Here is a 25,288-nt window from a genome sequence, read left to right as displayed (position 1 = left end):
TGCCGGATCCGGTACTTCTCAAGGCATGAAAAATAATTGTCACTTTTTGCAATGTAAAAATTATAATAAAAGCAATCAAAGTTTTCAGCTCGGGCCTAATATTCTAAGATTTGATTCGGTTTAGGCAGGCGCGGGTTTATGGTTTGCGCAACATTTGTAACCTGTTTGAGAAGCGCGCCAGTATCTCTCGCATAACTAGAATGAAATTCACTATTTAGGATCTTTCTCCCACTCTGCTCTTGTAACAGTATAATTTTAAACCGTCCCCTCGCCCATACCCGGGCGCAAACCAGGGACCTTCTGCACACATCGACAACAGTCACCCACGAAGCATCGTTACCCATCGCTCCACAAAAGCCGCGGCCCTTGCAGAGCAAGGGGAACTACTACTTCAAGGTCTCAGAGCAAGTGACGTAACTGATTGAAACGCTATTTAGCGCGCACCGCGAACTAAGCTAGCCGTTTCACATCCGTTACACTCTGATAGACTTGAGCCTGCAACTCATCTTTCCAGCGTTGCACTTCATCATTTATTTCCTAATAGAATCATAGCCGCAGCACCTTTGATAAATTGAAATAGATTTGCCAAAGTTATAGAATTACGTCTGTCTGTTCAGAAATAAATGTAATTATTAATTAATAATAAATATCCCACTACACAACGAGAAGGCCTATCATTTTGCCAAAGAGTATCAATTGCTTCTTTATTTTTTTAAATTGCCAAGCTGTGGATTGTGGCCCAATAACAAGGAATAGCCTACAGTCGGGAACGCGCGTCGGGGGAAAAAATTGCATGCAGACAACAGGCCTTTCGCAATATTTCATATACAATCTAGGGCAACACAGGTTGGAAAGCTAATGTCTTCTGCTGAAAACTGAAGACTATGCTGTAGGCTCCCGAAAATATTTTATCAACTTCCAAATATTGTTTTGAGAGGTTTTTGGCACGAGCGCATCGGCTATCACCAGCGAGTGTGCTGCGCATCATTGGGTGAGTGTGAAACTGGAAAGCATTTTAAGGACTATAATTTCCTCCTCACATTGTAGCCACACGCCTAGGCTATTGATGGATTCAAGACATGGACGTTTTTATTGATCTCAGATTATATTTGTCAGTGTCAAAGTAGCCTGCCATTTTAAATGATTTGTGTTTATGAAAAAAATATTATACCAAAGTCTCCAATCCCTAGGCTACTAAAAATGTTCACAATATGTGCAACTTCTCTAAGTGCCTCTAGTCGACAGCTCCATGCCACTACGCAAATGCGATGATTGAAGGTGTTAGCTACCCGGGACGCATTTCCGGTACCTCGGAAGTCCCCAGGTTGCACCCTCTCGCGCTCACTTTTTGTTCCCGCACCTCCCGATTTACAAATTAAGCACTGGCTAAACCTGTCATTGTGCAAACAAGCATAGTTTACCCGTGTGTGTGGCTCATAGAAAATTGTTTAAACATGGGTAGCTAACACCTTCAATTGGAATTCCAGCGCTCTGAATTCACTGATTATGCATGCATTGCAGATGACAAAAAACGACCTAATCAATTTGCTGCACTTTACCAGAAATAATATTGTAATCAGATTATACATATTTTAGAAAAACTAGATTGACTTTTTCATGGATTCCTAAATTCAGAAAGGATGTTTGCGAAAAAAACAACACCTTTCTGTTCTTTAATGTCATTCAATTCAGCATTTGAAAAAATGCGCAAATTAATGTTTGTTCCACCTAAACGAGACTGACCACAGGTTAGAGACTATTTTGATGACACCAAATGCATTTGATTGATACTTTTGGTCTTATTCTAATGCCTTTTAAGGGGAAAGTAATCAAAAAAGCAACCAAATAAACTGATTACATTACTGAGTTTGAGTTTGGGTAATACAAAAGTTATGTTACTGATTCAATATTTTGGACAGGTAATTGACAGATTACATTTAGAAAGTAACTAACCAAATCCCGATTGTCAGACGTGCATAGCTGCCATCAAAGAGTGGGCCACCAACAAACAAACAGGAACAAATATAGCCCACAACATTTACACAAATATCTTGACCATCGTTCAGGATCCAAGCGCGTCTGCCCGTGCTTCCGATGGCCTCATTCCATCCCACGTTTGACACCAATGTAGCGAACAATGAACCCTGGGGTGTTATTAGCCGGATTCCGTTGCCAAGGGTTTTTGCTACGGTCTGTGACTGATGAATACACCCCTGGTCTCGCAACCCGTGGGCAAACTTCATGCTTACCATAAGGGCTACTACATTATTGCCTTCTTTCAAATCAAATTGTATTCATCACATGCTTTGTAAACAACAGGTGTAGACTAAAAGTGAAATGCTTACTTACGGGCCCTTCTCAACAATGCAGAGTGAAGTAATAATAAATACACAATGAGTAACGATAACTTGTTTGTCTATATACACGGGCCGATGTGCAGGGGCACGCGGTAATTGAGGTACATGTACATATAAATAGGAATAAAATGACTAGGCAACGGGAGAGATAATTAACAGTAGCAGCAGCATAAGTGATGTGTCAAAAAAGGGTCCGTTTTATGGCTTGGGGGTAGAAGCTGTTCACGGTCCTGTTGGTTCCAGACTTGGTGCATCCGTATTGCTTGCCCTGCGGAGAGCAATTCGCCACACTTCTCTATACCAAGTCCCTGACATTTACATGCCTCTCTGATGGACTCACAGGTGCCATCGAACTTCTGACACCAGTGTAGCGATTTGATGTACCTACTTATAAGTTACAACACATTCTTCCAATAAAGAGTGTGTATTCGTTAGTTGAGCTTACTTGAAGTCTGACTGAATGTGCCATACTTTAACAAGTTTTCAAAGTATACAAGGTTGTACATTTTAACTGTCAATTCATGCAAATGCCACGGTCTCTCTATGTATTGTTTGTTTTCACTGTCAATCTTTACAATGAGGTGGGGACAGCGACAAAGTATCTTTGGCGACACTACTGTCTTGCAAAGCATACGGTTAGAGAAAAAGTAAAGGAAAAAAACTTGTTCCAAAATGGCGACGAAGATCTGCTTGTCCATTGGAAAACAATAGAAATAGCAAAGAGGGGCAGAGTTTGATTATTGTTGCAATTTGTTTTTGTTTTGCATTTGACCTAACTGCATCAGATTCGGGTTGTGTGTTTCTAGCTATATGCAGTACTGGACGAAGTAGTCTGGGTATCATGCTTTGTTATAGTTGGTTTTCAAGCTAGCTAGCTAACACCGTTACATCCGTATATTGTTGCAGTTGGCTGCTAGCTATCAAGTCACATTATTTGGACCTACACCGAGGATCAGCTCGCCAGGCAGAACAAGGATGGGGCTCGCCAGGCAGAACACAGGAGACATTTGACTTGCAAGTCAAGTTGTGCGCACTTTTGTTATTACCAAGCAAACATTTTCAGTGTTTTGTAGGTCGGTGGTAATCGGTAACTTAACGTTTTATCCTGCCTAGCTAGCAGAAGTTAATTGCCGGAGTAAGTTACTGTAGCTACAGTAGTTAGCTAGCTTAGTAGAAACACTCAGCGTCACTTGGTTTCGCTAGCTAACTTCATGGCTAACGTTAGCTAGTTAACGGTAACTGAATTTCACAATGAGACTGGTGTGTTTGTTGTAGCTAACCAATTACGTAAAGTTGGGTAAGTAGTCAGTAAGATGTTTTAAAATATTAATTGTTGTTAATGTAAACTATAATCTTACACGGTGAAATGTTTGTTCTAGCTAATACGGTTCAGTTTTGCGATGGCTAGCTAAATGTTAGATAGCTACTGTAGCGGCTAAAGTTAAAGTTATGGGCTTTTCTCGCACAAACTTTGGATGTTTGACCAGAGGAATGTTAGGAAGTCCCATACTAACATTTTAGTGAGCAGCTAGCTGACGGTAACTTGGCTAGATTAGTGTCTCAACTAATGATATATGACGTGCGTATCTGTGATACAATTAATTTATATACTATATTAAAGATACATGAGTTTAATTTATACTTTTTAATTCATATAGACAAGGCGTGAATGAGCTTTTGCGAATTTGTCTAACTAGCCAATGTTGGGGCCTTTAGCTAGTTAGCTAGCTAACGTTAGCCAGACAGTTATTAGTGGCAATATTTTTCATGATGTGATAGACACGGTGCACTATCTACCTTGCTGGCTAGGCAGTTGAACAAGATTTTATTATTCGTCTTTTTCGTGCGTTTTCCGAGTGTGGTGACTGAAGTCTATTAGTAAGACAAAGGTCGACTATGGAAGCAGTAACGTTAGTTGACACTCTGTAAAAGGGTACCGGGTATAGACACCCACCCTGAAAAGGAGCAAATTCAGCATTTTATCCGGACTGCCGAAACCTGAGTCCAGAGTTTAAAACACTCTTTATTGATGATGGCCGATTTTGTAGTGCCGCGACACAGTGCGGTGATGGAGCGACTCCGCCGTCGAATCGAGCTCTTCAGGAGGCATAACACCAGCTGCGAGAACCGCTACGACAACACAGCGAGGGAGCGGCTGGAGATGGAACGGCAGCAGACCTTTGCACTGCACCAACGGTGCCTGCAAACCAAGGCCAAGCGGTCGAGTAAGCACAGACAGCCAACATCCGACCAAGCAGTTCAGAGAGGGTCAGGGACCGGGGGCAACAACGCAGACTTAGGGGATGGTGGGACGCCCGAGCAGAGCAGAAACAGCACTTTGATTGCGGTAAGTGACCATTTCATAAAGTGGATGCAAATGCACCACAAATCTGATAACAGCTTCATGGCAGTTATTTTATTTGCGCATGCATGCGTTAAATTAGTATTTTTCATGTGCAGTGATTGCAAGTCAATGAAAGAGCATTATTTGCTATCATTTGCAGTGTGCTCCATGTGCAGAAATTGCCACGAGTTGTAGCCAGTATCATGTGTACTGTACTCCTGTGTGCATTCTGGGTGGCTGCTGTCACATGTTCTCATTGTTGTCCTGCTGTGTTTACTAGGCAGCCTTTGACATGCTGGGGCACAATGTTCACACTTTTTTTTGCTGTGGTGAAACTCATTTTTCCTGCTATATTAGTTCAAACATAAATGTTAATATAACAGAATATGGAAAGGACTTTTTCAACAAGGCATACTGTCGAAGTTGTGTCACAGTGAGGTGTCCACTAGAGTTGTCCATGTATTGTTGGCACTGAAGTTCATGTTTAGTCACAGCCATTTTGTAGAGTTGTCATGGATCTCTATGTTATCGGAATGCTGATAGCACAGCCAAAGTGGGATAAACAAGTCTCAAGAAGGCTGAGTCATATTAAAATACTGCTTCTCTCTCTTGTGGCTCAGAAAAGTAGCAAAGTATTCAGTGAGTGCTCACACAGAGAACATTCTCTAATAATATCTAGGCTTGTTTCTTTCTTCATCAATCTTCCAGTTGTCCAATGGACTTATAATCTACCATCGTGGGAAAAAAGTTGCTGCCTCCATTGTTTTCAGTGTTGATTAGGCTCTATCGGGCGTTGGGGGAAATTTCTGTTTGCTCAAGTTACCTCTACTGACCCTGTAGTAATTATCCCTGGCATATGTTATACTCGAGGGAAACCAAAAAGTGAAAAGGAACAATTGAATTACACATGGCAACTTAGCGACCTCTTGTATTTACATGTGTTGTGGAGATAAGGAAAGTAGGATGGAATACATTTTCATGCAGTTTGGCTGTCTTGGCAGTCTGACCTACCATGGCAGTATCCATTTGGACAGTTTTTTTTGTTGTTGCCATGAACCCCACCTGAAGCATTTTGCCTCTGTGACCCCTCTTAACAATGGAATCTGCGTTAGGGGAAACGGTGTCACTGTCCACCACAGCACATTTGGTATTGTTTTAGATTTTGTGGACGAAACACAGAATAGTTCCATTGAGAAGTCTGGCAAAAAAAATGCTGTCCATATTCTGCTCTTCTATCGCACGTGCAATTAAGTCAGGGGGGGGGGCAGTGTTTGTTGTTTGCACTAACTTTGTTGTTATAATATCCCTAATTGACAGGACAGTTTCACTATTAAGGATTCTAGCTTTAAGTCTCTGAGAAATATAAAAATGTTTTTTTACACAAACCAGGCTTCAGTCACAGCCCAGTAGGAATTGACTGCCTCCCACCATTTGGGCAACAGCTGCATTAGGACAATATAACTACCCTCTGAATGAATGATGACTCAGGGGTATTAGAGAAAACAACTCCACCCCCAGCCTAATGCTCTGAGCCTCTGACTCATCATTGCTCTGTGCCCTTTCCTGATCCACATAATGCAATGCCACGGTATAGCTGTGTGTGTATCAAGCCACAGGGCTGAACTTGACTCTCCATTCCATTGTTGATGAACCCTATAACCTAGGAGTAATGTCACTTTCTAAAACTGATCTAAATTCCATTCATGAATAGCAGTGCTAGCTAGCCCACTAGTGACTGGCACTGGGTTAGCAAGCTACCTAGCCTATCTTTCATTCCGTCACTCTGTGCCATATTAACAAGGCTCAGCTCCAGCCCGGCCAGTCAGTATGAGGTTAAAGCTTGTCCTATAAACTGTCCCCCCAGCCTTTAGTTAGACTGGCCCGCTGCTCCGTTCCACTCCTGCACATCCCAGGGAGGCCCATTGTGGCCACGCCGGTGGCTTCAAAGGCAAAACGGACACTATCTTAGCTCTGGGTCCAGCGTTTGGAATTCGGCATGCTCCCCTCCATGGCCCAGGCACTAGCTCTTTTGTTGTAGGGCTTCCTCCGTCTATACACATGTTAATTAGTTTCATGTGACTTGGGTCTGTGGTAGGTGGGGTAATGGCGATGATTGCTCAGAAGAAGAGGTGGGGGAGGCAGGGAGGTTGGAGTGAAAGGGTGAAGACAGAGACCAGTTTTTCAGGTTCATAAAGCACTGGAGTGAGTCACTAGACTGGCTTTTCTCTCCTCCAGGGGAGTGATGGGGTTAGAGACGAGGCCAGATCAGATGAGCCGCGCACACACACACTTCTCTCTAAAGTCAAACAGCTCGGCACAGCCAGCGCACAAAGTGTGAGAGACCAGATCAAAGGAGCGGTGAGCTGCCTATGTTGTCAGCAGTGGAACTAACATACTTTTAACTCCTTTGCAGATATGAAACAGACAATCCTATCAGTCAAAAATATAAAACCCCAGTTTATGCTACAAAACCAACTTTATAGGAGGTTTTAAAATAGGTTCTGTTTGACTCAACATTCCATGACATACATTAAAGCATTGTTGGCAAAATAGATGGTTGCAGTTCAATGCCTGATTTAAAAAAAAAAAATACAATTCACTGATACATTTCTTGGTAGTCCCAAAAAATATTACTGTCAGGTTGTAAATCACAGCTGGCCTGGTACATTGTGTGTTGCCTCCATTCCGGATGCACTGTTTCCGTTTGGATTTTTTTTTTTTTTTGTGGGGGGGTGGATGTAAGTAAGGCTGGAAAGGTAAATACAATCAGACAAGCAAGGGCAATGATCAGAAGTCAGTCATAATGTGGCTAAAAGGCTACCCTATCTATTTATGTAGCTGCTATGAGGATGTCAAGTCATTGGAGGAGTGGGTGAGTGACTTTTTCCGCTCATATCATTTTTCGGTGGTTATACACAGCTAGAGATGCAGGTGTCATTTGGTTACCAAGCAATAATTTGAACAACTGTTATCCAGTTAGCTAGCATATCTCTCGTGTTCGCAACTTCACTCTAGCTATCTAGCTGCTCTGATTTCAGAGCACTCTTGTTTGAATGTGCCAGAGCGCAGAATAACTGATGAATTTGCAAATTCGCAACACCTGCTGAATATGACCAGTGTCAGTAAACGTAGGAAAAAATTAAGTTAGTCACGAACGCTCTAGCTAACATGTAAACAGCCTAACCAGCTCTGCTAGGGCGAGTAAAATGATCGGTGAGGTGTTCTCTCATTTGTGTTGAAGTAGCTTGCTAGCCAACTTTAGCCAGTTAGATTGGGTGCTTGGTTGGGACAAGCATGCATTGATTGTAGAAGGACGAGTAGGCTACAATTCCCCGTTATCAGTCCAATTTTTACGGCCAATTTGCTGACATTTTGAGAGGGATCATCTAATGATCCGTCGTTAGATTTGCGCACATCTTGCTTTGGCTAGCATTAGTTGTTGATGTGCATGACTGAGGGGGGGAGAGCCTACTTTTTCATGGTTGTTTGATGAATAGGACTGTAAAATGCGTTCTAATGCTCTAAAGTCGCAGCTGCCTGTAAACACAGTCCAGTTCAATTGTGTGATGGCGGGCTTGTGTGGCAAATGGCTTGTTTGCATAAATTCCTACTGTAGCTCTGATTGGCTATGGTGCACCGGTCTGCGTAGACTCTGGTCCTGAACATGTCTCTGCAGTACGCATTGCATGGAGTGTGGGGGGGGAAGTAAGATAAAAATCAATACATAATTGTAAATGGTAGGCCAGTGGTTAGAGCGTTGGGCCAGTAATCGAAAGGTTGCTGGATCGAATCCCCTAGCTGACAAGGTAAAAATCTATCGTTCTGCCCCTGAGCAAGGCAGTTAACCCACTGTTCCCTGGGTGCCGAAGATGTGAAATGTTGATTTAAGGCAGCACCCGCACACCTCTCTGATTCAGAGGGGTTGGGTTAAATGCGTAAGACACATTTCAGTAGAATACATTCAGTTGGACTATCTGACTAGGTATCTCCCTTTCCCCAAATAAGGTATCCAAACAATAATGAAAACCCTGTAGCGGTAATATATATATATATATATATATATATATATACACACACACATAAACTCATCCAAAAAAGAAACGTCCTCTCACTGTCAACTGTTTATTTTCAGCAAACTTAACAAATATTTGTATGAACGTATAAGTTTCAACAACTGAGACACAAACTGTACAAGTTCTACAGACGTGACTAACAGAAATGGTATAATGTGTCCCTGAACAAAGGGAGGGAGGGGGGTCAAAATCAACAGTCGGTATCTGGTGTGGCCACCAGCTGCATTAAAACTGCAGTGCATCTTCTCATGGACTGCACCAGATTTGGCAGTCCTTGCTGTGAGATGTTACCCCACTCTTCCGCCAAGGCACCTGCAAGTTCCCGGACATTTCTGGGGGGAATGGCCCTAGCCCTCACCCTCCGATCCAACAGGTCCCAGACGTGGGATCCGAGCGCTTCGCTGGCCATGGCAGAACACTGACATTCCTGTCTTGCAGGAAATCACGCACAGAACGAGCAGTATGGTTGGTGGCATTGTCATGCTGGAGGGTCATGTCAGGATGAGTCTGCAGGAAGGGTACCACATGAGGGAGGAGGATGTCTTCCCTGTAACACACAGCGTTGAGATTGCCTGCAATGACAACAAGCTCAGTCCGATGACGCTCTGACACCGCCCCAGACCATGACGGACCCTCCACCTCCAAATCTATCCCTTCGACAATAAAGGCAAATCCGACCATCGCCCCTTATGAGACAAAACAGTGATTCGTTAGTGAAGAGCACTTTTTGCCAGTCCTGTCTGGTTCAGCGACGGGGGGGTTGTATTAGAGGTCGACCGAATTAATCGGAATGGCCGATTTAATTAGGGCCGATTTCAAGTTTTCATAACGATTATGATTGATTGTTTTTTTTATAAGAAATGTAATGCTAGCTAGCAACTTACCTTGGCTTACTACATTCACGTAACACGCAGGCTCCTCGTGGAGAGCAATGAGAGGCAAGTGGTTTGAGCATTGGACTAGTTAACTGTAAGGTTGCAAGATTGAATCGCCCGAGCTGACAAGGTGAACATCAGTCGTTCTGCCGCTGAACGAGGCAGTCAACCCACCGTTCCTAGGCCGTCATTGAAAATAAGAATGTGTTCTTAACTGACTTGCCTAGTTAAATAAAGATTTAAATAAAGGTGTAAAAAAACAGATTGTTGTGAACTTGAAATCGTCCCTAATTAATCGGCCATTCCGATTATAATTGGTCAACCTCTAGTTTAAACCCTTTACAATGAAGATCTGTGAAGTTATTTGGATTTTTACGAATTATCTTTGAAAGGCAGGGTCCTGAAAAGGGGCTGTTTCTTTTTTTGCTGAGTTTACATGCATGCGTACGTACACCGATAAATGCCGCTTTTTTTTTTACTCCGGTGTCTTTTAATTGTACAAACGCACGGTCGCTTTCCCACTCTATTTCTTGGTATAGAATTTTCGAAAATACTTTAGAATGTTTAGGAATTAAGTTTTCTAAGAATTTGTGGAAATGTTATAATTACCATATCTAAATGCTCACTTGTCAAATGTTTTTGTGTTATTCCTCCTGGGTGAATATGAACACATGTTAATGAAATGTCATGTTGCTAAAATGCTGTCAGTTCTACTTTAAAGGTGCACAGTACTATACAGTCGTGATTAAACAATCTGCACGGATTGTCCCAGTACATTCAAATATCTCCGCACAGGAGGGTAAACCTGAGGGGATCTGGTTGCCTAGGTTGTCAGTCTGGGGTTCGGCCTCTGCATTCGGATGAGATGAGCGTACATTTTGTTGGCTAGTGTTTCTGTCATAGCCTGGCAAAATAATGGAGAAATTACTCTAGTAGGGCTTTCCCCAACAAAACAAAAATTTTGCTTGACCGAAAGTCATCTGTTAAGCTTACTGTTTGATGAAATAAGACAGAAATGCCTCAAGAGGGAGCCAGAGATCTAGAAGATAAAAACCTTAACCTGACCCAACCAGTCTCCTGCAGGCTTTCTCAGATTCTGCCATTACTCTCCTGGAGTTGCCTGTAATAAGCTACACGAAGAGTCGACAATCTTTTTCATGTGGAAGGGCAATTTATCATATGCACATTTTCGTGGAACAGTTCCATTTAATTTATAATAATGTCTTCATATTGCAATCATTGTCATGTGGTTAAATTAAAATTCTATCTAAATGAAAATGATACAAACCTAATAAAGTAACTTCTATTGCCATTGTCAACTATGTAAAAATAGCCTACATAAAGCCAACAAGTAAAAACATTACAGCCTGTAGGTAGAAAATATCCTGATATATATATTTTTTATTAAATAAAAAAATATATTACCTATCAATCACAATGGCTAAGCATGGCCTTTCTGCAATGAACTTGAAACATTGTATTAACTTGGGTCCACCCTAAGCTTGTTTAAAATATTCTGGGACCTCAGTTTCCTATGCCAGTGAGCTCGGGACAGACACCGCTGTTGGCTATTTGCGCAAGGGATGAGAAGCAGTGCTTGACTTGGGAAGGAGCTTTCCGAAGCTGAGTACTGGCACCTCAGCATTTCTACTGCTTGAGCTCCTGTTCCTCTTATAGCATATGAACTAAAACGTATTGTGAAGCTCCTGCACCTAAATATAAACGGTACCAACAATTAAAATGAGTACCGGAACCCATGTCGAGCACTGATAAGTAAGCAGGTAGGCCTATTTTATGTTTCCATTGGATCAGAGCACAGTATTTTCCCCTTGTCATGCTGAGTGGTTGTCAAAAGGGAGAGAGTTGGAAATAGTTCCTCAATGTATTTTTTAAAAATTATTATTTTATTTTATAAATATTGTCATTCTCAATGGCTGTATGTTAAAACAGACTTGTTTTCTTGCAGTTTGAGGTGAAAACATTACTTTGAGAAGCTCCACTGCTCATTGGTGGTGGTGCATTGAGCCAATCAGAAATACTATCAGATCCCCAAATGTCACATTTTATATGCCTACATTTGCTTGCGGGCCTGGTATCCTATATGCCTACTTCTATCCGTAATCAGGTGCCCGTCAAACAAGACCATCACTAAATTGGCAACTCGGAAAAGGAATTAAATAAACCAAAACTTGTTTTTCACAAGTGTAGAATAGGTTGTGCGCTCTACAATGTATCCATTCCGACAATGAGAACGGTAAAAAGACTGGAATAATATATTGAATGTGTTAACAGAAATTACCATAAACAAACAAACATTGTAGATTAGGAATTAATGGTAAATGTAATACTGGTGATTATATGTAATGGGCAATTGATATACACTAACATTCAAATGCAAACAATTCACAAAATGAAGTTATGAAACAATGAATGCACACAAATTGGCGGGAGAGTGCCCATTCTGGAGAGGGCAGTGCATTGTGCATCTGGGTGCTGCGTGGTCTATCAGACGTCTGCATTGACCAAGCAGCATTTGGTGATGTGGCCTCTGCGGAAGTCAGGGCATTCATACTACTTGCGCTTTGCCAAGAAGATGGAGCTGTTGTCAAGGAAGTGAGTTTGTTTTATACAGGATGTACAGCCCCCAACGTACCATCAATCAGTCATGTCAATGCGAAGCTATATAGAAACCTCCTCTTTGTTACAACATTTGGGAGTCGCATGGCGATGCGGAACGAGCATCTGGAGGCTCTACGATCGCATCATACACACCATATGGTGCCTCCGACCACATTTTCAGATCAAGCATAAATGGTCTTTTTGGCCAGGCCTCCGCAATGCATTAATTCACTGATATGGGAGCAAATATTTATTTATTTATTTGCCACAGCTCGACCAATAAAAAACAATGATCTTGGTCGTCCAACAGCCTATCGACCAGTCCACTAATTGGGGTCAGCCCTAGATTCTAGCATGGGGGGGGGGAACAAAAACGTATTGAACCTGCTTTGTGAAATAGGCTACAACCCAGTGCTGCGATCAGGTCCCGCCATCCATGTAATCCTTATTAATTATGATCTAAAGAGCAAAACTGATCCTAGATCAGCACTCTTGCTGGATGAATATGAGCCAAGAGCTGCTTAAAGCTCTCCTAAAAACCCATGTCAAGTTTGACTGTGTTTGACTGCAGACTGTGTACCTTATGGCAAGCTGCCAGTCCAGTTACAGGAAGCTAACCTAAGCAAAGTCATAAGGTTGCATTACTGCCCTCATAAGGTTCTGTGTCTGAATCCATCAGAGAATCTTATACTTTGCACTCCTGGTGTGTTTCTCACCACTGGGGATAAGTAGCCGCTTAATTATTTGTCACAATTTTAATTTCAATAGACATCGATGGGCTTAATATTTGAAATGGTAACTTGCCTCAACACAGTGATAAAAGTTGAGTGGGGTTTTATTTTCCTTGTGAAGCAGTGTAATGTTTACAGGACCATTAAGCATATCTTCATGCTAGCTGTACCCATAAGACTTCCAATCTTTTTGGTAAACTAGTTAGCAATGGCTTGCAAAACTGCTTCTAACGCAGATACATGAAGTTAATCTGACTATATCTGTTTTTAAAGGGCAACTGAATGCACAAAACAACTTCTCTGAAGTTGAAAATGGCCTATGTGGCTTCGATATTAGTCAAACATTTACTCCAGTGTCAAAATTGACTTAAGTTTAAATAGGCTAATTTGTCCAAGTCAGTATTTTCCAAAACTGAGTTTTATGAGAATTTTGTAATGAGGTTGTCACGACCTAACCCACAAGATGGTTGTGTTTGGATTACAACACCGATTGTAACGCCTAGGGAGAATTGTCATGCATGGAGAACAGTCTGCGGTGATTGTGCTCCATCCAAACATAGCAGCACCTACCGTGAGACTCACCTGCCCATTACGCGGTGGCTCAGACTTGTTTGCATGAAACAACAGGTTGTCGAAGTTCTGTTGAAAGAACACTTGGCCCCTAACCCCTTTATGGAGTGACCACTTGTTGATGTGTTTGATAGTGATCCCTTGAGTCTGCCACTTTGGGGTAAAATGAGGATAGTGACGATGCGCACTTACATCCCAACTGCCATTTGTCAATATTCCAAAATTATAAACTCATTTGCAAGCATCTTGCGTCCCGCTGCAACATGTTCTATGACATGATTGACTATGAAACACTGCCATACAGAAGCACACTCTGGCAAAATACTTATTTTTCATGCAATTTAAAAATATATATTTTTGAACCACCTTAACTAGATGTAAAATTGTGCAACTAAAATGTGTAAATTAATTTGATTTCTTGATTTGTCTTCGATTAATTATGACTATTTTGAGGAAGTGGTAGTGGCTATGTTGTTGCTACCGTACTTCAAGAGTGACAAACAGTAACTGCCAGTGTATGCTAAAGCCAACAAAACACACCCACATCAAACCTCACCCCCCAAGACTCAAATCTCATATTTCATAATGAGCAGCATTACATTTTACATTACATTTAAGTCATTTAGCAGACGCTCTTATCCAGAGCGACTTACAAATTGGTGCATACACCTTATGACAACCAGTGGAACAGCCACTTGCATCTAAATCTTGTTGGGGGGGGTGAGAAGGATTACTTACCCTTACTTACCCTATCCTAGGTATTCCTTGAAGAGGTGGGGTTTCAGGTGTCTCCGGAAGGTGGTGATTGACTCCGCTGTCCTGGCGTCGTGAGGAGTTTGTTCCACCATTGGGGGCCAGAGCAGCGAACAGTTTTGACTGGGCTGAGCGGGAACTGTACTTCCTCAGTGGTAGGGAGGCGAGCAGGCCAGAGGTGGATGAACGCAGTGCCCTTGTTTGGGTGTAGGGCCTGATCAGAGCCTGGAGGTACTGAGGTGCCGTTCCCCTCACAGCTCCGTAGGCGAGCACCATGGTCTTGTAGCGGATGCGAGCTTCAACTGGAAGCCAGTGGAGAGAGCGGAGGAGCGGGGTGACGTGAGAGAACTTGGGAAGGTTGAACACCAGACGGGCTGCGGCGTTCTGGATGAGTTGTAGGGGTTTAATGGCACAGGCAGGGAGCCCAGCCAACAGCGAGTTGCAGTAATCAAGACGGGAGATGACAAGTGCCTGGATTAGGACCTGCGCCGCTTCCTGTGTGAGGCAGGGTCGTACTCTGCGGATGTTGTAGAGCATGAACCTACAGGAACGGGACACCGCCTTGATGTTAGTTGAGAACGTCAGGGTGTTGTCCAGGATCACCCCAAGGTTCTTAGCGCTCTGGGAGGAGGACACAATGGAGTTGTCAACCGTGATGGCGAGATCATGGAACGGGCAGTCCTTCCCCGGGAGGAAGAGGAGCTCCGTCTTGCTGAGGTTCAGCTTGAGGTGGTGATCCGTCATCCACACTGATATGTCTGCCAGACATGCAGAGATGCGATTCGCCACCTGGTCATCAGAAGGGGGAAAGGAGAAGATTAATTGTGTGTCGTCTGCATAGCAATGATAGGAGAGACCATGTGAGGTTATGACAGAGCCAAGTGACTTGGTGTATAGCGAGAATAAGAGAGGGCCTAGAACAGAGCCCTGGGGGACACCAGTGGTGAGAGCGCGTGGTGAGGAGACAGATTCTCGCCACGCCACCTGGTAGGAGCGACCTGTCAGGTAGGACGCAATCAAGCGTGGGCCGCGCCGGAGATGCCCAACTCGGAGAGGGTGGAGAGGAGGATCTGATGGTTCACAGTATCGAAGGCAGCCGATAGGTCTAGAAGGATGAGAGCAGAGGAGAGAGAGTTAGCTTTAGCAGTGCGGAGCGCCTCCGTGATACAGAGAAGAGCAGTCTCAGTTGAATGACTAGTCTTGAAACCTGACTGATTTGGATCAAGAAGGTCATTCTGAGAGAGATAGCGGTAGAGCTGGCCAAGGACGGCACGCTCAAGAGTTTTGGAGAGAAAAGAGAGAAGGGATACTGGTCTGTAGTTGTTGACATCGGAGGGATCGAGTGTAGGTTTTTTCAGAAGGGGTGCAACTCTCGCTCTCTTGAAGACGGGAGGGACATAGCCAGCGGTCAGGGATGAGTTGATGAGCGAGGTGAGGTAAGGGAGAAGGTCTCCGGAAATGGTCTGGAGAAGAGAGGAGGGGATAGGGTCAAGCGGGCAGGTTGTTGGGCGGCCGGCCGTCACAAGACGCGAGATTTCATCTGGAGAGAGAGGGGAGAAAGAGGTCAGAGCATAGGGTAGGGCAGTGTGAGCAGAACCAGCGGTGTCGTTTGACTTAGCAAACGAGGATCGGATGTCATCGACCTTCTTTTCAAAATGGTTGACGAAGTCATCTGCAGAGAGGGAGGAGGGAGGGGGGGGGGATTCAGGAGGGAGGAGAAGGTGGCAAAGAGCTTCCTAGGGTTAGAGGCAGATGCTTGGAATTTAGAATGGTAGAAAGTGGCTTTAGCAGCAGAGACAGAGGAGGAAAATGTAGAGAGGAGGGAGTGAAAGGATGCCAGGTCCGCAGGGAGGCGAGTTTTCCTCCATTTCCGCTCGGCTGCCCGGAGCCGAAAAACGCATGCGGAATCAGTGAGTTCAGTGTTTCCCTTATGATTTTTTTCAGCAGCGGAGAAAGCTAGTTTCCTACAATTCTACACATTTTGATGTGTTCTGTTATCTGAGTGACTCAAACATTATTCAAAAAAATTCATGGAGGCCCCAAGCCATATTTTTTTTTAAAACATTTTTCATTCTCCCTGACTGTAGTTTTACATTTTGGTGGTTATTAGTTCTCAAAAAGATGATCTTATAAATATATAGCTATAAATGTATTCATTTTAAAATGATAGTTTGAACCATGTTTTGAGGCTATACAGTCAGTTTACATGTATATTATTTACAAAAATTAGAGGAAAACAAGCTCATATTTTGGATTCTGTTGGGGTATGACAGTTGAACTAAGCTCATGATGCTTTTTATAAGTTATATTCAAGAATCAATGGATATATTTTGTTAATTTCGAAGTTTTAAAAAAAATGGATGAAACTAAGGATTCCTGCTTTAAATATATATATTTTTTTACATCTCCGCTTGTGGCAAGGTTCTCAATCAAAAGCATTGTGACAGTTTTCAGCATGTGTTTTATTGTATGGTACTAATGTTTACATTTAATTTACATTTCAGTCATTTAGCAGACGCTCATATCCAGAGCCACTTTCAGTAAAGAGTACATTTTCGTACTAGTCCCCCGTGGGAATCGAACCCACAACCCTGGTGTCGCAGGTGCCATGTTCTACCAACTGAGCCACATGGGGACATTATATATTTGTTGACTTGTTATTTACTCTAGTTGCAGGAGTCCGTGAAGAGGAAGCTGGAAAGCACTGGCTCCCCTGGTCAGGTCAACGGCTTCAGCGATGGCTATCCCCCGTCCAAAAAGGCTTGCCTAGACAACAGCTCGTCCAATGGCGGCATCCCCCCTCGCTCACCCCTGGACTCCAAGCATGGCATTGGCGCCGACTCTCTCATACCCAATGGTGGAGAACATGGTGGAACCGCCGCTGGGGAGCAGGAGTTCCGGCTCAAAGACATGAAGCAGGAGCCCATGGATGACATTCTCCCCTGCATGTTGCCGTCAGGGGGCGGAGCCAGCAACAGCCTCTTCCCTGACCTCAACCTCAATGAGCAGGAGTGGACGGAGCTCATGGAGGAGCTCAACCGCTCGGTTGCCTATGAGGACATCCAGGACATCCTCAACGACGGTTTCGAGGACCGCAAGGACCCTCCGGATCTGGCCGGACCCACCCCTGGGACGGGTGCACAGTCTGGCGGTACCTCACAGGGAGGCCTCCTGCTTCCAGAACTGGCCAGTGTCAAGGCAGAGTTCTCCCCAGCCTCTACCGGCTTCGAGCAGGACTCGTGCGCCGGCTCGCCCCACGCCAGGCCCAAGTCATCGGGGCCGCCCATGCAGCACTCCGCCAGCTTCCTGGCAGCGGCCACCTCCACCGTCTCCACCCCGACCCTGCTCCAGCCCCTCAGCCAGCAGCCTCCCCCATCCAGGCAGCTCCCTCCCCAGAACCACCGCCTTCCCCCGGGGCCTGTCTCCAAAGACCTGTCCCCTGCCCAGCAGCTCCAGCAGCTAGCCGCCCAGCAGCAGAGAGCCCAGCAGATGCAGTCCCAGCTCCAACAGCAGCAACATGCTCAGAAACAGCAGCAAGCCCAAAAACAACAACAGCAGCAAGCCCCCAAATTCCACCCTCCTGGGTCCCACCCCTGCCGTCCATCTTGGCCACCCCAGTCGGCCCCGTCTCAGAGCCCCCTAGGGGGAGCTTACGGCCTGGAGAAGCCCACCAGCCCATCCCTATACCCCCAGGACTTCCCAAATAACCCCAAGCCCCAGCTGATGATGTCCGGACAGCCCAACAAGGGCTCACCCAAAGCCGTGGCCGGCGGGTACCTGCAGCCCGGAGGCCCCCACACCAACATGCTGGGCCACCCTGCTCAAGGACCAGGGGCTCCGCTTAGCCACCCTGCAGCAGCAGGCCCTGGGGGCCCGGGCTCTGCCATGCTCAACTACAGCAACACCAAGCCCCTGTCCCACTATGAGGCTGCGGCCCAGGGGCCACCACAGGGCCCCCCCATTGCCCAGAGCCAGAACAAGGCAGTGCTGCTGTCGCTCCTCAGACAGCAGCAGCAGATGAAGCAGAAGCAAGGCCTGTCCTTCAGACCACAGCTACCCCACGGGCAGGTAAGAATACAGCTCACCTTGAACTTTATCACAAGACTGCTCCTTGTGTAACCATTACTTTTATGTGACCAGGTTTGATATGAAGCAGGCTTAAAAAGGCTTCATTATAAGAGTCCTGGGTGGCGCAACATTAAAGTACTGCAGTGCTGGGGCGCCACTACAGTCTGGGATTTGATGTCATAACAGGCTGTGACCGGGAGCCACATAGGACGGTATACAATTGGCCCAGTGCCGTCCGGTGTAAGGGAGGGTTTACCCGGTGGGGCTTTCCTTGGCTCATCGTGATCTACTGACTCCTTGTGACAGGGCCAGGCACCTGCAAGTTGACTCCGGTCGTCAGTACAGCGGTGTTTCCTCCGACACTTTGGTGGGGCTGACATCCGGGTTAAGCGTGCAGTGTGATAAGAAGTAGGTGGTCAGATGGGTCATGTTTCGGAGGATGCATGACTCGACATTCGCCTCTCCCGAGCCTGTTGAGTTGCAGAGATGAGCCAAGAGACCTAATTCGGGGAAAAAAACGGGGTACAAGAATATGCTTGTGGCTATACCACTCTGAACACGCCTGTTCACAGTCCGGCCTGGTTAGAAACGGGACAGGAGATCACATGGGAATACCAGGTGCCGCAATACATTTTCTTTTTATAAGAGTCAAGGATCCACATGGAAAGATCAAGTGTTAGGCTATATTGGTATTCTGAATAACCGTTAAAAAGTTAAGAGGTCAACAAGTGCATATGAAAGGCATACACTTACATTACTTGGTTATGGTCATCACCCAAGCCTAACATAATTTCACACTGCTTGACTGGGAGAATAGAGCTATTAACATTTCCAATAGGGGGAAGGCCCAAAGCATGTTTTATACTGGCATCAGCGAATAGCATTACAACTGAGGCACAAAGAACATTCCAAGGCCATGTTGTGTACAAAAACACACACACACACACACACACACACACACACACACACACACTACTCCAGTGCTACGACGCTGGTGAATGAGGGAGTATAATTTTGAAGCCAAACAATAAGGGCTTGTTAAAAATGAGCAATGGAGTCGTCTGGCTTGCCCTTTTGGTTTGAAAGAACGGCTCCAAATAAAGACTTGTCAAGAACCACACCAACCACACCATGTCAAGAACCACACCAATGGATAGCATAGTTTTAATTATATTTGGTAATATATATGTCAACATGTAATTTCTGGGTAACAATTAAGTACATGACGGTGACTACAATGGGAAACAAAAATAGCTTCTTAGCGAAGAGACATTTCTCAAGCACAAACTTCTAGGACTGTCTGGGAGTAGTAGGGAGGGGAAAACTAACTGTTATTGGCGTAGCAATTTGGGACATTCTCTTTCTTATTTGTCTATTAATAAATGTACCCCCTGGTGATATCACCAGGCAGGCCAAAACGCCATCCCACCAAAACAGTGGTCTTTTCAAACAGCTCTTACAGTAAAAGGGCATTGTCATTTTCACAATTTCATTGTTTTATTCCAACCTTCATAGTGTGGAAATGTATATAAAACACAGAAAATTGTGTTTTTGACTGCACTCGGCCTTTAAGGCATACTGCATGTAGGCTGATAGTTGATGGTGGATCTAAGGCCTAGCAGGCTTTTTATGTTAGTCAACAAACACAACCCACACACTGTCCTTGTAGCTTATATTTTGGTCCTACAAGTCTGGCATGGGCACCATGGTTTGAGGGGACAGCATATGTGTCTGGGTCAAGTAGCTGGTTGCTAAGGAGCTGGCATGCAGTCTCTCATGGGGGGTTGGATGGTGGTGGAGGGGGGGAACCAGGGAGGGGACAACCACGACAAAGCAGCCTTTCATGCAGCCCCCTCTACCTCGTCCCCTCTACCTCGCCTGTCCTCCACAATAGTATATTTTAGGAGTAGACCCCCCCGTACAGTTTCTTAACCCACTTGGGGTTTTCCCTCTCGCGAGAAGGGGCTCTCTGATCCCTTCTTGCTCTTCCTACCCTCTCTTCTCCTCTCCCTGACTCAACTGTGTTCTGCGGTGTGTGTGTGTGTGTGGACGGACCCAAAATATCCCCCGGCCGGAGCTAGAGGCCTGAGGCTAGCCCCTGAGAACTCTGGCCAACTTTCCAGATGTTTCTATGGCGAGATGGTTAGCACACTGGCTGAGGCTAACACTGCCAATATGGAGATGTGGTTCTCACAGCTGGTCAAGGAAAGCACTTGTATGAGGACATAAACTAACTTATGAACTTTCAAACTGAAGTTGTACAACCGCGGTCTTCATTTAAAGCTGTGTTGATTAGGGACATAACTAGCTTTTTTAGGTAAAGCCTGAGCTTTTTATTTGAATGTTTTTTTTCCCCTTTGCATTACATCAAACCTTGGTTTTTGCTTTATATCAGATGTTATTTCTGAACATATTCCCCCCACTTGTTTGACAAGGCCCCTAAAACCTTACCTCAGACTGGATGCTGTCTCACTCCCTCTTCCTCTGGTTGACATTAGTGGAATAACTATACAATTTTCCCCAATTTCAATTTTGCAGGAACAGAACGCATACCCTGCCGCACCGCACGGCCCTGGACCTGGCAACGCCATGGCGGGAAACCTCGGCAACGTGGCCTACCTGTCGGGGCAGGCGGCGGTGAAGCAGCAGCAGCTGATGGAGCAGCAGAAACAGTTCCTACTGGGCCAGAGGCAGCAGCTGATCATGGCCCAACAGGTTAATACCCGGGGTCAAGGGTCATCTACTGTTGGTAGAATTTGGGTCTTGGATCAGCGTCTAGGAGCAGCATACCCCACCCTCAATCCTAATGACAAAATACAAAGAGATCAGACTTCCTGGCTCATTCACATGATTGGTTTCAACTTGCCCATTTACTATGTAAAGTCTGAGACAGGATCTCTGTCTGTTCTACCTGACTGGGCCTGCTAGTGCTGCATAGCCCTACATGTTGTCTATTAGTAACATATATATACACAAGGGCGAGCAATTTGTCTGCATGTAGAAGTGGTTATATGATTGGCAGTTTCACAGTAGGTGTTTTCCATCTCTGGTCCTTGTCCAAGAGAATATATGGGAGGAATTTCAGTCACCAGTGTATGCATGTATGACACAATCATGCTCTAATATATTTTCTGTGTTTCAGGAAAAACAGCGTCAGCAGCAAGAGCAGCAGCTCCAGAGGCACCTGACCCGTCCCCCTCCCCAGTACCAGGACCAACAGAACCAGCAACCTGGCGCACAGAACAACCCCTTCCAGCAGCAGCAGGCTGCCCAGTTTACAGGTAAATGAGACCCTACGTCACCACGTTACATCCAATGTAGCGTAACCCCCCCCTAGACACTCCAAGGTCTTAAAATGGCTTGTAGGGCTCTAATCCAATCCTCTACCTGAGTTCTGGCATAAGTGTACAGACGTTCACGTCCCTTTATGGATTTCAGATTATTGAATTGTCTGATGTAGTTTCCTCTCATGTTTAGCCATATTGTTTTTATTCATTACACTAGGGCAGTGAATTTGTTTCTTGACGACCCAAAAAGTTTTGGAATTTTCCTTCAACCCTGGTGAATAAACAGGCACAACCCAGTTGCTTTCCACAGCCCGAAACAAATCAACCATGACCTATGTAAAGAGCAGGTTAGGTTAGGGGGTAAGAGGGCGATTTTGGAAGCACAGCTAAACTCTTTACCACTGCTTGCACTTCCCTTTGCTATTGAATAGGCACTTTTTTTTAAATGTCTGGTCATGGGCCAGAAGGTTTGCTTCGATGATGTAACTCACACAGAACAACTTTGTTTGGCAGTACACTTATATTACCTCGTCAATGCAAATGCTTCTTACCGTATGATTCATTTGAATGGTAAACCAGTAATGAGGTCTGTTTTCTCTCATTGCTGAATACATTTGCCCTTTGTTCTGTGTCTTTGGAGAGAACAGCTGCTGTCTCAATGCTCGCTGTCCTTTTTACCTCATAATGGCATGAACTTATTGTGGTAGCCAGACCATATCAGTTCCTTTCTGCTATCTGCATTCATGAAAAATAATGACACAGATATGGAGACATGGAAAGCCATTTAAGTATATTGAGAGAGACTTGGTCTTCTCCTATAATGAGTTTATTGATTAAGATTGAATTATAAAAACATGTGTAACTATTATGCAAAGTTTAGCTTTTCAATCTGTCACGTTTTTGTGACTCACTTCTTCTTTTGCTTCTCCCTACAGGTTCGTCACAGCCATTGAGCAACGTTGGTACGCTGGGAGTCTCCGCCCCCGGAGCTCAGCGAATTTTCCCCCAGACGCAACAAGGCATGATTGGTATGACCATGGGCCAACAGGGTGGTGCTGGCCCCACCCCTGGTGTCCCTCCTCCCTCCAGCCAGGCAGACATGAGCCTCGCCTCCTGTGTGGGTGTTATGGACTCTGCTTTACAGCATCAGGTACTCTACAGCAACATGAACATGCACCCCTCCCAGCAAAGTTCCATGCAGAGGCAGCCTGTAGGCAATATGGGTGCCTCCTACCGACAGAACATGCTATCCCAGCAGCAACACCTTAAAAACCAGCCCAACGCCGCCCTGCTGAAACAACAACAGCAGCAGCAGCAGCAGTTAGCCAGACTACCCGGCTCCATGCCTGGCGGCAACATGCCCAGTGTTATGCCCAACGCCATGCAGAACACACAGAGCCAATCTTGGCAGCAGCAGGGCATGCAGCAAGCTATGGGTGCCCAGCAACCTCCCTCCAGCAACGGAGGTCTCCCGCCCAATGCCTTTGCCAACCCCAACGCCTTCCACATGCAGCAACAGACCCACATACCAAACAAGATGCCTGTTGGCAACACCCCCTTTGGCGCCAATGCCAACGGCAGGCCCATGGGCGCCATGAACCCTGCCCAGCAACAGATGATGCAGCAGGCCCAGCAAAGGACTGCAGCCAACCCCCAAGTTTCCCTTGGGCAGCCCTTAGGCCCAGGGCAAGTCTTACCCAATCAGCAACAGCAGCAGGGTTCCCAAGGCCAGGGGGTGTTGCCTGACCTGGGTGCCTTTGGTCAGCCGCAGGGGGGGCGTTTGGTCAGCCAGGTGCTCCAGTGCAGACAGCAGGGCTACCAGGTCAACAGAACTGCTAACCAACAACAACAACAGCAGCAGCAGTTGCCGTTTATCTACAACACTGGGTCAGGGGCTAGCAGTTTGCCCAGCTTCCCTGGAGAGAGTGACCTGGTGGACTCTCTGCTAAAAGAACGCAGCACGCAGGAGTGGATGGACGATCTGGATGAGCTCTTAGCTAGCCACCACTGATGAGTTTTAATGAACAGGAGAGTCTCAATAGTCTGTGGTGGCTTCCTCTTCTCCATCTGTGCCAATGTTAGAGCCGGATGGTTGAGAGCAAGTGTCTGCTAGGCATCCGTCTTCCATGTTGTGTGCACCTTGCCTTTTCAGATCAGTAGATTAAGACTGAGAGGAGCTGGGGAGAGGAAGCCTTCAGGCAAGTGAGATTCATCTGATGAGTTGGTGAGATGGAATGTTGGTGTATGTGTTCCAAGCCAATTGCCAATGAAAGGCAGGAACAGAGAGGGTTACTAATGGAATCCTGTTACTTTTCTGACACTGTTAAGAGACGGTCATCCTCAGTATTGTGTGTACTGTGTATATAAGTTCAGGAGAATGATTGGATGGGAATGACGGTGTGCAGGACCAAAACTCCTGTGTGGATTCCTATTGGAGTATTTCCCCAGGACTGGGAGACGTATAGAAAGAACTCTGCTACTATTATTACTACTACTGAACCAGTGACTCAGTACTAAACCACTGAATCAAGGGTGAATCAAACGTCGCGCACACACACTTTGTCTACGCTTACCACAGTAGAGGTGCTTATTTTGGTTTCATTGCCCCCCTATCCGTCCTCTGCTTTGTTAGAAGTTGCGGCCTTAAATGCAAATGAATGCTCTATGTAGCAGAGGTGACCTAGTAACACAGTCCCTCATGTCAAATGTTGGTATTGATATTGCTAATAAATAGACGTGTGCCATCCCTCTTCTACTCTCAAACCAATGACGAGGTGCGCCAAGGAGACTCAACAGTGGCGTCCATATTCATTTGGTTAGCCAGTGCCCATAAGAGACAAGACTGTTCCTCTGTTAGTTGTGCAATGACCCCCCCAATGGAGGCAGGTTACAAATGTAAAGTGACAAATGCGGACAGAGTCCCAACACCACCCAAATACACCTTTGAATGATGCTTGTATCATGTTTATAAAATGGTTTGTTACCAGGTTACCCTAAAATCACTGTCTTTAAACATTCGGTCCATTGTCATTTTAGTAACCAAGCTATAAGATCATGTATGAATAGTGGACATTATTGCCTTCAGACACATTGCAGACAATCTTTTTCCATTCCCTTGAACGACAGTACAGCCAGATACTTAAGTTGATATGTTTGAATTTGTTCATCCTCTTTTGTGTCAGGGGCTCCTTGTACATTTTTCGCTATATTTTTTTGTATGTATGCATTTTCTGATTTGTTCTGAAGATAGATCTTATTTTTATATGTATATTGCAGCGGATTTTTGTAAGTAATTCATACTTTTAATATGGTTCTCTGTGAAACAAGAGTATTATGTAAATATAGTTATTTAGAAACGGACCCTGTGTTTTGTCTTAGTTTTGTGTGTGTGTGTGTGTGTGAATTGTAACTGACAAGCATTATAATATTAAGTGCCAATGTAAGGTGTGAGTAGAATCCTGTAGAACAGTGTGTTCCTATGTATCCCATTCCACTTAGTCATGATGATGATTTGACTTTCTTCCATCTGTTTTCTTGTCCTTCCTTGTAATTATTTTTGCATCCTATATCACAGGAATGGGCAGCTTCCAGTCTTCGGGGGCCTGACTGAG

At 45.0% G+C, this 25,288-nt stretch overlaps 1 protein-coding gene across 3 annotated transcripts; it reads left to right on the top strand.

The window, feature by feature from the left end:
* Window positions 1–730: 730 nt before the first annotated feature.
* LOC118379219 (mastermind-like protein 1) lies at window positions 731–25,037 on the top strand. 3 transcript variants are annotated; one of them, XM_035766237.2, is made up of 5 exons: window positions 731–991; window positions 16,993–18,390; window positions 20,929–21,105; window positions 21,533–21,671; window positions 22,613–25,037. In XM_035766237.2, exons 2-5 carry the CDS (start codon window positions 17,233–17,235, stop codon window positions 23,686–23,688), a joined length of 2,550 nt encoding a protein of 849 aa, XP_035622130.1. In that variant the 5' UTR covers window positions 731–991; window positions 16,993–17,232; the 3' UTR covers window positions 23,689–25,037. The 3 variants fall into 3 exon arrangements, with proteins under 3 accessions (XP_035622130.1, XP_035622123.1, XP_035622117.1); XM_035766230.2 differs by lacking the exon at window positions 731–991 and adding an exon at window positions 2,979–4,704 and having other exon boundaries at window positions 16,999–18,390; XM_035766224.2 differs by lacking the exon at window positions 731–991 and adding an exon at window positions 2,980–4,704.
* Window positions 25,038–25,288: the final 251 nt, after the last annotated feature.

The sequence above is a fragment of the Oncorhynchus keta genome, chromosome 4 (assembly GCF_023373465.1).
Source record: "Oncorhynchus keta strain PuntledgeMale-10-30-2019 chromosome 4, Oket_V2, whole genome shotgun sequence".
Lineage (NCBI taxonomy): Eukaryota > Metazoa > Chordata > Actinopteri > Salmoniformes > Salmonidae > Oncorhynchus > Oncorhynchus keta.
Note: the sequence above shows the minus strand (reverse complement) of the source record. Positions and strands in the feature narration are given on the sequence as shown.

What these genes read in the sequence shown, in the direction of transcription:
- LOC118379219 (XM_035766224.2), top strand. Translation starts at nt 4,387, where the DNA reads ATGATGGCCGATTTTGTAGTGCCGCGACACAGTGCGGTGATGGAGCGA. An exon ending in GAAACAGCACTTTGATTGCG is followed by an intron (nt 4,705 to 16,992) that starts GTAAGTGACCAT and finishes TATTTACTCTAG; the next exon opens with TTGCAGGAGTCCGTGAAGAG. An exon ending in CACAGCTACCCCACGGGCAG is followed by an intron (nt 18,391 to 20,928) that starts GTAAGAATACAG and finishes TCAATTTTGCAG; the next exon opens with GAACAGAACGCATACCCTGC.